The 14,750-nt window shown below is 42.5% G+C and overlaps 1 protein-coding gene across 1 annotated transcript in view; it reads right to left on the bottom strand.

Moving 5' to 3' along the window:
• Positions 1 to 3,182: 3,182 nt before the first annotated feature.
• pip5kl1 (phosphatidylinositol-4-phosphate 5-kinase-like 1) overlaps positions 3,183 to 14,750 on the bottom strand; it is a 62,635-nt gene continuing 51,067 nt past the window's right edge. Inside the window, exon 9 of the mRNA XM_033646512.2 lies at positions 3,183 to 10,069. Coding sequence (XP_033502403.2) covers positions 9,625 to 10,069 — 445 coding nt within the window. The 3' untranslated portion in view covers positions 3,183 to 9,624. The remainder of the gene's footprint in view (positions 10,070 to 14,750) is intronic.

Below are 14,750 nucleotides of genomic sequence, written 5' to 3' on the forward strand. Positions count from 1 at the left end.
TTAAAGTAATGATGGCCACTCGTTTTTCTTTAGTTAGCTGATTGGTTCTTGCCATAATATGAATTTTAACAGTTGTCCAATAGGGCTGTCGGCTGTGTATTAACCTGACTTCTGCACAACACAACTGATGGTCCCAACCCCATTGATAAAGCAAGAAATTCCACTAATTAACCCTGATAAGGCACACCTGTGAAGTGGAAACCATTTCAGGTGACTACCTCTTGAAGCTCATGGAGAGAATGCCAAGAGTGTGCAAAGCAGTAATCAGAGCAAAGGGTGGCTATTTTGAAGAAACTAGAATATAAAACATGTTTTCAGTTATTTCACCTTTTTTTGTTAAGTACATAACTCCACATGTGTTCATTCATAGTTTTGATGCCTTCAGTGAGAATCTACAATGTAAATAGTCATGAAAATAAAGAAAACGCATTGAATGAGAAGGTGTGTCCAAACTTTTGGCCTGTACTGTATATATATATAAAAGCATAATTATAAGGCTACGAAAACCAAACGAATTTTATTTTATAGCGATCATACACTTGTATAAACATATTAATGGGTAGAATGTTCAGATTCAGATTCAGATTGACAATAAACCATGCCAAATATTACACACTGGCCCTTTAAAGTGTTTATTGCTGACAGACAGACTTTCTGTGACTTTAACTGTATCAATAAAGGTGGATAAGGGAAATAACAGATCGTGAAGAAAAAAATATTTTTAATAAATGAAGGAAGTCATGGGCGGCACGGTGGTGTGGTGGTTAGCACTCTCGCCTCACAGCAAGAGGGTTGCCGGTTCGATCCCGGGTGCGGGAGCCCTTCCGTGTGGAGTTTGCATGTTCTCCCCGTGTCAGCGTGGGTTCTCTCCGGGCACTCCAGCTTCCTCCCACAGTCCAAAGACATGCAGATTGGGGACTAGGTTAATTGATAACTCTAAATTGTCCGTAGGTGTGAATGTGAGCGTGAATGGTTGTTCGTCTCTATGTGTGTCAGCCCTGCGATAGTCTGGCGACCTGTCCAGGGTGTACCCTGCCTCTCGCCCGATGTTAGCTGGGATAGGCTCCAGCCCCCCCTGCAACCCTCAAGAGGATGAAGCGGTTAGAAGATGAATGAATGAATGAAGGAAGTCATTTGTTTCCTTTTCTTGTTCAGGGCCCGTATTCACAAAGATTCTCAGAGTCCTCTCAGAGAGTTCCTAACTTAGCCTAAAAATTCCTAGCAAGGAATCTTAGCTTAAGAGTGATTCAGGAAGTTTCTGAGAGCAACTCTGAGCAAGGAGGGGAGAGAAATTTTTATCTTAGTGAGGAGGTGTGGTTGATCCCGTTGCTAGGTAGCTAAAAGCTGTGATTGGTTGTTACAAAAAAAAAGCGCTCCTAGTAATGAATGGACAGTGAAATGAACCGATCATAGAACTTAGACTGTATTAAGAAATGTGTAATCGTGAAAATAATTTTATGTCATGATGATGAAACTCAGCAAAATTAAATTAATTGTTACACAGCTTCAAAATGTTTGAACGTACCTCATTCACATGCCAATTATTATATTGATTTGCTTATTGTTATGTTTACTCGCCATGCTGGTAATTTTACTACTTAATCTATTTGATATTAATGGTGGACGCAGACTCAGCTGTCAGCAATTACTGTGATTGCTGGCCTCCTCCTTTTGATTTGGCAGAATGACCAAAACAATGAATGAAATGGAGAGAAAAAGAATGAAAACGCCGAACTGGACAGAAGAGCAGTGCCTGCTGTTGGCGCAGCTCGTGGAGGAGAACAAAGGAGTTTTAAGTGGGAAATTCGGTCCCGGGATCACGGCATAAGGGAAGAAGCAGACTTGGGAGCGTATTGCCCGACAAATCAATGCGTCGTTTTCTCTCCTTTTACGCACAAGCGATGAGTGTGAGAAGCGCTGGTACGTGCTGCAATCCAAAACGGGCGTTATTGCGTTACTACGCTGGGTGGGAAAAGTAAGCTCATCCCTGATGAGGTCAACCACAAACATTATCCCTGCACTATCAAGCTGGTAGCGTCTTATTAAATCACTGTCGTTCAATATACGGAGAATATCTCTCCTTCCTCTCTGTCTTTCCGCCATCTTCTCTGTTTAAGACACTCTTAGGCTTCTTAAAAGTCCTCCTCCCTCCTCTTAACAGGTTTTCACCATAGCAACTCTCTTAAGGCCTAAGATGCTTTGTGAATAACTTTTATATTTTTAAGATAAAATCTTAGAATTCGAGGAATTCTAAGATTTTTCTTAGAATAACGTCACTAAGAGCTACTTTTAGTCTTAGGATTCTTTGTGAATACGGGCCTTGATCTTTAACTCGATGTTGAATCAGAGAGCATATAAAATATAAAATGTGGCAGTGACACATTTGAGTTTAATCTGTTATCTGTCTTGACTCTGTATGAAACTCCAGTATGTTGGGATGTATCAGATCAGCCCGATCAGCTGTCCAATCAATAACTGATATCCAATCAGGGGGTGTGTCAGTCGGTAGAAGACTTCCGCGAAGGCTGCACTCGTGTATCTTCGCTTCCCTCCCCGCTGAAAGCCTCCTCTCTCCTCAGCTCCTTCCAGTGCATTTAACATATTGAGACGTCCTACAAGATGACGAGTCTCAAACGATTTCTGGGTCAAGTGATCAAGCATAGAGGACAGAGGAGTCGAGGAGGGATATTCGGATGAACCCACGCTCTTTGCCAGATTGTTCTTCACCCTCATGCAAGACTTTCCAACACTTTTTACCTGCATGATCTCCTGTTACCAACCCTGCCTGCCTCTGACCTATCTACATCATCTGTTTCCCAGTAAAGTTCAAGTTCCTGATTATTCTGTATATCAATAAAAGTCATTACCAACTGTAACTTGAGTGCTGCATTTGGGTTCAATCTCAGACATTATACATGTATTTTCAGACAGAAATAGGCTTCCCATGGGTTGTTTAGTCAAAGCAGGATATACAAAAGTCTCATACTGTGTAGCTGCTGGAGTACTTAATCTTTCTTGTTTGAGATAATCATTAAGTACAAAAGGCACCTCCCTTGTCGGGGAATTGCCCACGGTGAATTAACCTTAACAGTGAACATCCGGTGTCAGGTTGTCTCATCAGAGGATTTGCTTTAAGTGTGAGGTGTTAAAATACCACAGGAAAAGCACACCAGACAACAAGCTTAGCTCCTACACATCATTTATCCATTAGGCAAAGGTTACAGCACATACCTTTCCCAGTATGCACAGACATAAGGTAAAACCATCTATTACATTAATGTTAAATCGCAAAGAAAGAGTAGTATTACAGTTTTATCTTTGTATTTAGACATTCATACATCAGCATATACATCTTACTTGTCAGTGAAGCAAACATAATAACAGTTTTAAACTAAGTTTGTTTTTGTTATTTTCATAATATTCCCAGGCTAAAGGTGGATTAATGGTAAGTATCATATTCTAAAGAGGCACTGCTGCATTACAGAGGAGAATGCAGGTTTGACCATGAGATCATGTCAAAAATAATAAATAATAAAAATTGCAATTTTTTTCCAAGATAAAGTGAAAGCACAAGTCTTTACAGTTATAACCAGTTAAACTGTATAATCAACACACAAAAGGTTACAAATCAAGAAATGGTAAGCAAATAAAAGCTGACCTGGAGATTTCTGGCAATAAAAACATTACCAGACAACATTGTAATTATTGCCTTTCCAGTGCACACATTTGGGAAAAATTAAAACATAATAAAAAGACTGCAGGTTGACTTCATTTCATGTTGGAACATGAACCATCTGGACTGGTGACATGTTTCAAACACTCATCTTTCTGTTCATCCTAGACAGTCATAACTTCAAATTTAAGGTCCAGTGTGTACGATTTAGAGGGATATATTGACAAAAATGGAACGTATTAAGTGTTTTCTTTAGCATATAATCACCTGAAAATAAGAATTGTTGTGTTTTCATTACCTTAGAATGAGCTGTTAATAACTACATAGTGGGCATAACAGTTCACAAATTTCACACTTAGGTTTGATATGATACAGGGGTGTCACGGTTCAGTATGTTTTCAATACAAGAAATTTCATTGATTTTTACTGTAAACTGTAAATGTATGAAAACTTACAATTTGGTCTTTTGTTTTTTGTACAAAACAGGAATTAAGGTCTGGCTAGAATGGGCTTGTTTAAGTTTGGGAAAAGCAAAATTAAAATGTCATGTTGTTGTGTTGTTGGTTGCCAGAATAGAAGAGTCATGGCTCAAAATTTTAATTTTTATCACATATCAGCCACCACTGCTCGTCAACAAAAATGAAGACAACTATGGTTAAATGCAATAAGACGAAAGGACTAGATGGAGGTGGTCATCAAAAATGCTCTTATGTGCAGCACACACTTATTTGTTGTTATAGGGATGAATAACATTTAGTGTATTAAGGGTTATCCTGTCCACCTAATGAGAAATTGGGAAGGTATAAAGAGGAATATTGGATTTCTCTGTAACACTAACTTTTTTGCATATTTGCCATTCTCGGAACCCTTTGTCTGTATTCGGCGTCTGACTTCCCACAGACGGCGATACAGCCTCTGGGGGCGGACCCCCGATTTTTTGGCATTCCAGTTTGATTGGGCGGGGGAGGAGAATTTCCATTTCCGATATAAGTAAATATGCTGAACCATTGCGATGGATTCAGAGTTTGCAGTGATGCCAATTATGTTCCGCCTCATTAGTTCACCGCACAGACCGTTTAACCTGGCAATAACTGCAGCCGGCTCAAACGTGATTGGTCAATATCACGTGGAATACAAACAGCCTACAACCGGAAACCAGGGCTCTTCCGCTCTTCTTCCAGAGGCAAGATCTCCAGGGTTTGCCTACAGACTCTGTAGAGTCTGTATATAGAGACTACGTATTTGCTAATGTGAGATATCAAAACAATACAGAGGAAACTGGTAAATTGGTATAGTTATCAACCAGTGAGAGCATATGGGTTGGCTCTCACTGGTTTAAGTTTAGACCCCTTTCCAAAACCAAAATCAGACCCTGAAAAGTGTAGGGTTAGCTAGTTAGCTACAAAAGGTATAGCCTACTGAATGTCTACACGTGCTGCTTCTGCTTTTTAATTTAATTTTAATTAACTTTTTTTTATATACTCTATTAATCCCCCTGAGGGGAAATTCAATTTTTTCAATCCGTTATCAATTACACACAGGTCCGAAATACGCACATGTACAAACAGGACCTATACATGCACTAAGTGGAGAGATGTCAGAGTGAGGGGGCTGCCCATGGACAGGTGCCCCGAGTGGTTGGGGGGGGTTCAGTGCCTTGCTCAAGGGCACCTCGGCAGTGCCCAGGTGAATTGGCACCTCTCTCAGCTACCAGTCCACACTCCATATTTGGTCTGGACTTGAACAGTCGAGCCTCCAGTTCCCAACCAACCCAAGTCCCTATGGACTGAGCTACTGCCGCTAATGACTGTAACAGTGAAAAAAGACCACAAAGCCAGCCATCCCACCTTCAACAATCCTGTCAAATCATCCATTCAGCTCTCCAGTGAGAGCATATGGGTTGGCTAGTCTGGTCCCATTGGTTTGGGTTTACTTATTCAAGTATCACTCACGTGTGCAGACAGTGAGTGTCCTGACATGGTGCCTTCATAAATTCACTAAAATGAGAGCCCTGTTGGTCAAAGAAACAGAGTGTTCTATTTCGACATGAATTAACGAACAGTTAAGTTAATCACACATTAACTTCACCCTGCTGGAGTGCGCTCTGCTACTCCGAGAGTGTGGTACAGCGGATTGCCAAATGGTACATTCCAACAGCGCTCCAAATTTACCAATGGTCCAGTTTGTATCAGAGTGCACTCCAGCACCTGGAATGAATATTTCCAAACATACCCTATTCAGAGAAATAAACTGACTATTCAAAGACTAAACTGTGTAACCCTGAACCATGGAGTTAGACTGTTAAACTATTTTTCATCATTTCTGTGTCAAGGTTTTTTTTGGGTGGGCATACTCCATGACACACTGGGGCCATCCTTAACATAACCCCTCCCCTCCCATATAAATACTATGTTACTAATGACATTAGAGCTCTTAGTATCAGTGTTGTTTCTATTGCCCGCTGTGTGTGGGTGGTGAGTTCACTATGTCCCACAAGCTCTCTTAGCTCTGTCTAAAAAAATATATGAATTAACATCTATGTTAAAGGCCACCATCATAATGAACAAGCACCTCCTAAATTCACAAGATGGATTAGTGACTCTATGCATTTCCTCAAACTTAAGAAAACAGATACACTCTTAACGGATAGTCTGGACCCCCTTTTTGGAATATAATAAGACTTTACAAGTACCATTGAATGAGGCAGACTAGGCTCTAGATAGGGCTACTCAAGAGAAAATATATTACCCCATAGTTTCAGTTTTATAGTGTATTATTGTCATTCCTGTTCACTGATAAAGTTCCTGCTGTTCTGTATGACATTTCTTCTGTGCCGAGACAAGACTATTTTACAGTGATTAACAAATCCCTGTGTGTAATTCTTCATTTTTTGTCATCCAGAGAGACTTTCTCTAAGGTCCTGAAGGGATTAGGGGAGATTGAATCAGACTGTATTGTTATTAACCCTGTCCTAGGTTTACTGAGAACTATTTAGTTTTACTCAGACCTCTTGATAAGCTCAGCCAACAACCCACTGTTTTGGGTTAGCTTTGACGTAAAAGTATAAAACCTTGTTCTGAATGCTGATCTTTATGTCCAATTCTGTGGCTGGTTCAGATGAGTTTTTATTCACTGTGCAGTGGAGATAGGTTAGTGAGTAGTTAGACCTGTAAGAGATTCTCACTGAACTATCATTTTAGTGGTCATCTTATCAGTAATCACATATCAGTCTCATACATTGATCTGATACAAGTAATAATAATAGCAATAGCAAAGAAAATAAAACCAATTATTCCAACAAAAACATAATGAGCAATATTTGTGCCCCAATGGCCGATATCAATAATACCAGAGAGGCTAGGATTGCAGGCTATGAATGTAATAGTAGTAGTAGTAGTAGTAGTAGTAGTAGTAGTAGAAGTAATGCACCCAAATTCGCACATATCCCACATATTTTAAACGGCTGTGATCTCATGACCAGTGCACTGACGGGAGTAAACAAGGAAGCAGTCCTGAGCAGTCTTGTAAGGAGGCAAGTTGAGGTGGTGGATGGGTCATGAAATTGTGGACTTTCCCTCAGGACTTTCCCTATGTGATGTGTGTTCAGAACCGTATGAACTTTGAGTCATTTGACGGTACGTCTTCACCATGCTTCTTTTCCTAAACCTTTCCACAGTAACTTTACTGACCTAAACCTAACCTCTGTAACTTTGTGTTAATTATATAATTGTATGTTAAGGATATAACTTCATTCATAGGGCGCTACTTGGTAGGATATCATACAAATTGTTGGGTCTGCATTTCCGTAGGATATCATACAAACCGTTCTATGAGGATATGCTGAGTGTTGTAATCTGGCACATAAGTACAACATTCAACATCAATCATCATCAATGATTAGCAACTCAAATTACTGGGACTGCATAGCCTAGACTGCAGACTCTGCTCCAACCCTTAGAGAGGTATTCATATGCTTTTAGTCCACATCTCCAGTGCATTCCTTTTCAAGCAAATATGGGGCAGAAAGAAGCAGCAGTGTTCAACCTATTGAAATAAGTGTCTAGTGTAACAAATGCTGTTGGCTGGGGACAATAATCTGAAGTCTAAATTCTAGAAAACTTTCTTGGTTTTGGAGAAAACCACCTCCAGTGCCTCTGACACACCATTGGTCAGGGAACTATCCTAAGAGGGATGGCAGTAGGGACATAAGAGCATGTTTAACATTTGCTTATAGGTGTTTTGCAGGACGAGGGTCTCATCACAGGTGGAACTGTGCACAGTTCATGAATGTAAGGTTATTCAGGTAGAGTAGATGACAGGTGTTACAGTCAGAGATGGGCAAAGCCATCAGGGGGAGGCCTTCATTGGTACAATGGGGAATGAATCCACACAAACAGTAGAATTTGGTCAGCTACCATTCCAGTCAGGTTTAGATAAGTTTTTGTGGAAATAGTTTGGCCATGCATAGGGAGATCATCTGATCCAGTGTCAAGAGTGGAAACTGCCTTCAAGGAGAGATGAACTATCCTTCACATGCTATTTTCCAGTTGGTCAGTGGTAACTGCTGAAGGGGATTTTTCAGAGATCTCCAGGAAACTTGTAACCAAAGTCAAAACAATAGCAGAAATAGCAGGAACTGTCATACAATACGGAAGTCAGAGCCACAGTGTTAATGTAGGCTATTTCAGCATTGATTTCCAGTTCCAAGACAACAGGCCCAGCAGCAGTCAAACGGACGCCTGACTGCCCGACTGACCGTTTGACTGCTGCTTTGCAATCCACTATATTAAAAGTATTATACTTATTAGTGAGTGCTGTCAGGTTTTTTAATGATACTTGTTACCTGGAGAGGTTGGAAGGAGATCTAAGTTTAGACCCCTTTCCAAAACCAAAATCAGACCCTGAAAACTGGCACCTCTCCAGCTACCAGTCCACACTCCATATTTGGTCTGGACGGGGACTTGAACAGGCAACCCTCCGGTTCCAAACCCAAGTCCCTAAGGGAACCAGTGAAGGGAAGCAGGGAAGCTTTGCCAATATTCAACCAGTTGTGTGTCATAGAGTGTGAAGACGAACCTTCTTTGGCTTCCCTCGCATCTGACAGTGGAGGTACGGGTGTTGGCAGCAGCACGTGGGGTAGCAAAACACTATTCATCTGCACAGCGGCAAAGAATCCCTTTATATTAATTGTTTTCTGTCTTGGTCACCAGTGATGTGGAGGTTCACTTTCACAAAGCGAAAAACGCAAATGTGTCTATCTCGAGCCAGTGTTTGGTTTGTCCATCCTGTGTTACTGTAGAACAACATGGTGGACTCCATGGAAGAGGGCCCACTCCATATGGAGATATAAATGGCTCATTCTAAGGTAACAAAATCACAACAGTTCTTATTTTCAGGTGATTATAAACTAATTAAAACAGTTATGAATATTTAATACAATCTCTGCCCATAGATGCCCCTAAATCCCAATTAAGCAAACAAAAATGTTTTCTGTGCTCAGTGTAATTGTTTGTTTCCCATTTTCCACATTAACTTAAATAATAGTCTTTATCTTGCTTAGTTTCACTCATTACCCCTCTTTACCTGCTCTATGCCCTCTTAAACCCTCTCTCAACATCCCTGCTACAGTCTACATGCTCTCAAGTTCTCCAGGTCTTTCAACTGGTAAAAGTGTCGCAATGTGTTGCAATTTTAGCCAAGAGGAGAACTGAAGTCAGAGGCATTTTTTGTTTTTGCAAAATTCAATCGCAAACTATCAGTCTCAATGTATTTTGCTTGCATCAAATATTTTTCAGTGCTCTGAGTGTTTACATGAGGCACAAATATGATGCCATAGATGGAGATAAATTTGTTCCATGTCAATGCATGTGTGAGGACTTTGGTTGGCCATTTAGTTGTTAAGACATGCTCAGTGAGAGCTGGTGATAAGTTTCCACCACTTGATGCAGGTTCTATTTGGTATGATCCTGTACCCAGTTACATAATCTGAGGCAGTAAGTCTGTGGACTGACAGTGGAGAAGGATCGGCCTGGATGTCTCAACGTCTTCCACAAATGCTCCAGCCTCTTCTTAAAACTGTAAACTGTGAAAATGTCAATGATGCCGATGAAGTAGCGCTGCTCAGGCCCATCAATGACATGCAGAGGATTCTTTAAGTTGGGCAGTAAACGTCGGTTTTGGGCCCTGAAGTCTGGAAGTTCAGCTGCGTCACTGCCTGGTCCTGCATGCCCTGGGCATGTTTGAAGAGTGCCACCGCTTGATGCAACTCCTGCATGTGATTGCTTCAAATAGCTGCCATCTGTTTTAGACGTAAGTGATGCGGACTCATCTTCTGGGACTGCCCCAGGGACAGTAGCTATGCCTGCATGGATAGGGCTGGAGCCTGGATTCACAGATCTAAAATGAGAAAGTCACAGGTAAGAGGATGGGTATGAGTCACATCAATCATTGCATGAAGCCTTACTCACAGTTCATCCATTTTGTAAAATGTTCTGATTTGTCTTAACAGCCAGATGTTACAATATCATAGCAGTAAGGAAAAGTAACAAGGAAGTACCTCATCTGATGTGATTTGGCAGATAAGATTAGAAGTGTTAAGTTGTCAAATGATTTCCAAAGCATAGGACAGGTTTTGAAATTAATAAATATGTTTTTACTTTTTTACCACACAAACCTACTCACACCACTAGATATTTTGGCCATGTGACAGCGCAAATACGATGCAACTTTGTCAGAAGTAACAAAAGGCATGCTCAGACATTGAATAACAGTGTTATTGCCAACCACCCATTATGAGCATGAGCTTCATTGTCCATTCATCTATTGTGCAATACTGCCAGGAAAAATGGAAAAAAAAAAGGATGCCGTGGCTTTTGTGGCTGCTAAACCTGTCAAAATAAGACACAAAGAAACCATGAAATTCTTAAAGTACCCACACAGGGTGAAATGCACCCTTAACTGTGCTGCGGTGCAAATTGCAAAATTGTACCCTTTTTTATACATATGTGCCTAACTGCAAAAGCCATACACAGCTACAATGAGATTATTGAACATAAAGTTGTGGAATCTTTGACAACAACAGGAAGGGCGACATAAACTTGTGAAACCTGGACTTCAAAGTCAGTGGATTTATATGTGACTATAATGGCACAATATCTAGCAGAGAACTGGTGACTGCTGTCTCACATTCTTCATACTAGAGCAGTACACGAAAGTCACACCAGAGTGCCTTTCAAGCTAATTTTCACTTGAAAGAAGTAGAAAATCTGCCAGTGGATCAAATGTTTTTTTGTTTGCTTGTAACAAGAAAATAAATCTTGATCCACTGGCAGATTTTTCTACTTCTTTCAAGTGAAAATTTGCTTGAAACAAGTGAAAAATGTCTAAAAACAAGTTACATTTAAGGTGATGAGTCTTATTTTAAGTGTAAAATTTGTTTTGACTAGAAATGAGACATTTTGACTAGAAATGAGACAAATATTCTTGGTATGATTTTGAGTGTTTGCAGTGTGTGTCAGTTGTACAACTGGTTTTCATGTGCATATGAAGTGAAATTTGTGCTTGTCCCGGTAATAATAGACAATTGCCATTTGTCTATTTTGGCAGTTATGTATGTGCAGATCTGTGGGAAATGCAACGCTGCCCCCCTGTGATCATCACATGCCCCCCTTACAATATAAGATAAGATAAGATAAGATACACCTTTACTGATCCCATAATTGAGAAATTCCAGTGTTACAGCAGTCAGGAGAAAGAGTCAGATTAAAGATGTCAATATTTAAAAACTTAAAAAACTTAAAAACACTAGGCATGCAAAAAAGTACAAAGTACAAAGTACAAAATACAGAAAAAAGCAATAAATAATAACAGTAATAATAATGAGCAGTGATAAAAAGTGAGCAATGGATTAAAGTTAACATATTTAGTGCAAAGTGAATATTGAATGTGCAAATAAACAACATGGGGGACAGCAATGCTTATAGTGGTGTTTATAAGAGTCCGTAGTGTCCATAGAGTGTCCATGGTGCAGTTTACTGTGAGCAGTGCTGGTTGTGAAGCCTGACAGCAGCAGGCAGGAAGGACCTGCGATAGCGTTCCTTCACACACTTTGGGTGAATCAGTCTATCGCTGAGAGAGCTCCCCAGAGCTTTTATCTCCTCCTGCAGAGGATGGGAGTCATTAGTCCTCCTTTCTCCCACCACCTGCACAGAGTCCAGAGAGCATCCCAGGACAGAGCTGGCCATCTTGATCAGCTTGTCCAGTCTCTTCCTATCTGCAGCCGAGACGCTGCTCCCCCAGCAGACCACTCCGTAAAAGATTGCTGATGCCACCACAGTGTCAAAGAAGGTCTTCAGGAGCGCCCCCTGCACTCCAAAAGACCAAAAGAGCCGCCTCAGGAGTTAAGTCTGCTTTGACCTTTCCTGTATAGTGCTGTTATGTGATCAGTCCAGTCCAGTTTATTGTTAAGCTGAACACCCAGGTACTTATAAGATGTCACCATCTCAATGTCCTTTCCCGGGATGTTCACCGGTGTTGGGGGGAGGAGTCTGCGCCTGCGGAAATCCACCACCAGCTCTTTGGTTTTCCCCGCGTTGATCTGAAGGTGGTGCCTCAGACACCAGTCCACAAAGTCCTGGTTCAGTTCTCTGTACTCCCTGTCATCCCCATCTGTGATGAGGCCGACTATGGCAGAGTCATCAGAGAACTTCTGCAGATGACAGGTGGGGGTGTGGTATGAAAAGTCTGCAGTGTAGAGGGTGAAGAGGAACGGTGCCAGCACCGTCCCCTGTGGGACCCCCGTACTGCAGACAACCAAGTCCGATACACAATCCTGGGTCCTGACATACTGCGGCCGGTCCGTGAGGTAGTCCAGGATCCAGGATGTGAGGTGATTAGCCACCCCTCTGTGCTCCAGTTTGTCCCTCAGAAGCGCAGGCTGTATGGTGTTGAAAGCGCTGGAGAAGTCAAAGAACATGATTCTCACAGAGCTTCCGGGCTTCTCCAGGTGAGAAAGAGCTCTGTGCAGGAGGAAGATGATGGCGTCGTCCACCCAAATGCCAGGCTGGTAGGCAAACTGCAGCGGGTCCATTGAAGGGCCTACTGCTGGGCGGAGACGAGACAGGACCAGGCGCTCCAGAGTCTTCATGAGGTGTGATGTTAATGCCACCGGTCTGAAGCTGCTGAAGTCCTTGGGGTGCGGAGTCTTGGGCACTGGTACCATGCAGGATGTCTTCCACAGCTGTGGTACTCTCCCCAGCCTCACGCTCAGGTTGAAGATGGTTTCAACTATCCCACACAGTTGGTCTGCGCAGGACTTCAGGAGCCTGGAGCTGATGCCGTCTGGACCCGCAGCCTTCCTCGTCTTTATCCTCCTCAGCTGATCTCTCACCTGACAGGTAGTGAAGGACAAGCTGGAGCAGGGGGGGCTTTGTGCTGGGGGTGGAGGTGATGAGATGGGTGGAGGGGTGGGGGGTGGTGAGATGTCCGGGGGAGCGGGGGAGGTGTCGAAGCAGTGTGCCAGGAGTGTAGGTGGGGGGGAAGGTGAAGGTGAGGATGAGGGGGGTTGCAGCCGTGATGTCTCGGCCAGGGGTGGGGCAGACTGATCAAAACAATGGTTCTGGAGCCGGGGCTGAGACAACGCTTCTAACCTGGGTGTTGACATTGAGTGAGCGGGATACCTGCATGTAAAGTGTTGTCACATGTGCAGTCTGTCTGCTTTGCATCACATTTTGCTACAATAATAATAGTTAAAGTTAGTATGCAAATTTTAACACAATACTCAGCATATCGCAATATATTTGATATCCCAATGATATTGTATCATTACCTAAAGCCCCGTTTCCACCGAGCAGTACAGTAGGGTACAGTTCAGTTCGGTGGCTCATCTAACCACTGTTCGCTCGCTGGTTATGTAAATGGCATATATTCTAATCCTCACTCAGAGAGCAACACTAAACCCCTGAGCTTGCCTGAGAAGGACCGAATGCACAAACCAGCTATTTTTTAATATCCCACGGAGATACTCTCACTGCAGCCTGTTTTATTTTTGTCTAAAAATGGTTACCTGCAACCCTGTTCTGTGGACGATGAGAGAGGTGCAGACTTCCATCTGTGTCACTAGTAATGAGGTAATGTCATAGTATGCAAAACACTGACTTCTGGTTTTTATTGGTATGATCAGGTAACTCCATATTTTGTTATTTAAATGGTTTGATGTTTGTTATTGCTGTGTGCTATAAAGTGATGGACACTTTTGATATTGATGGTTATTATCGCTGTGCACTACCAAAGCGATGGATATTATGGTGTTTATTGTTGTGTGCTGTGGAAGTGTTGGACTGTTTTACCTGCAATCATAAACTGTAAACAAAGGCACATGTTGCTGCAGACGGACACACCTGAGCCTCATCACATCAGTGATTGCAATCACTGGTTGTTCTCCCACTCCCTATAAGGAAGACGCCAGATTCCTACAGGCACGCTGGACTGTGGACAGGTTGCTGTCATCTCCTCCTGCTGTGGCTGCTGTCTCCCCAGATCACGACCGGACTCACGCTTCCCCTCACAGTGCTGACTCCCTGGCTTGGTGGTGCGGATCTCCAGACTCTGTTGTATCAACGCTCACAATTCTTCACAAAAAGGAAAGTAATCATTCTCCTCACTTGGTGTGTGTGAGTCCCTCTGTATTGGCAGAATGTGTGCTGAGTCCTATTTTTCCTATGTGTTGAGGGCATTGGGCCTGGGTGACGGCAGAGCAGTAGCAGTGGCAGCCTGATTGGATTGATGGGCATTCACATTATCATTTGAAGGGAAGTGGCTAACTTAGAGGCCAGATTGGCTTTGAATTTGCTGGCAGCGGGACGGGCTGGGCACTGATTTTACTGTTCTCCTCTGACAGCGGCAGATGGCTGCGCGGAGGTCCTGGCACTGGATCCACGGATCGGACTGCAAAGTGTAGGGAGCCCTGCTGGGGCGGGGCCCCCTCCCGGCTGACAATCAGGGCGCCAAGGAAAACCCGGAACGTCACAGCAACGTCACTGGACTGTCTGGTATCCTAACTTTATTATTGAGTGACCAC

The sequence above is a fragment of the Epinephelus lanceolatus genome, chromosome 19 (assembly GCF_041903045.1).
Source record: "Epinephelus lanceolatus isolate andai-2023 chromosome 19, ASM4190304v1, whole genome shotgun sequence".
Taxonomy (NCBI): domain Eukaryota; kingdom Metazoa; phylum Chordata; class Actinopteri; order Perciformes; family Serranidae; genus Epinephelus; species Epinephelus lanceolatus.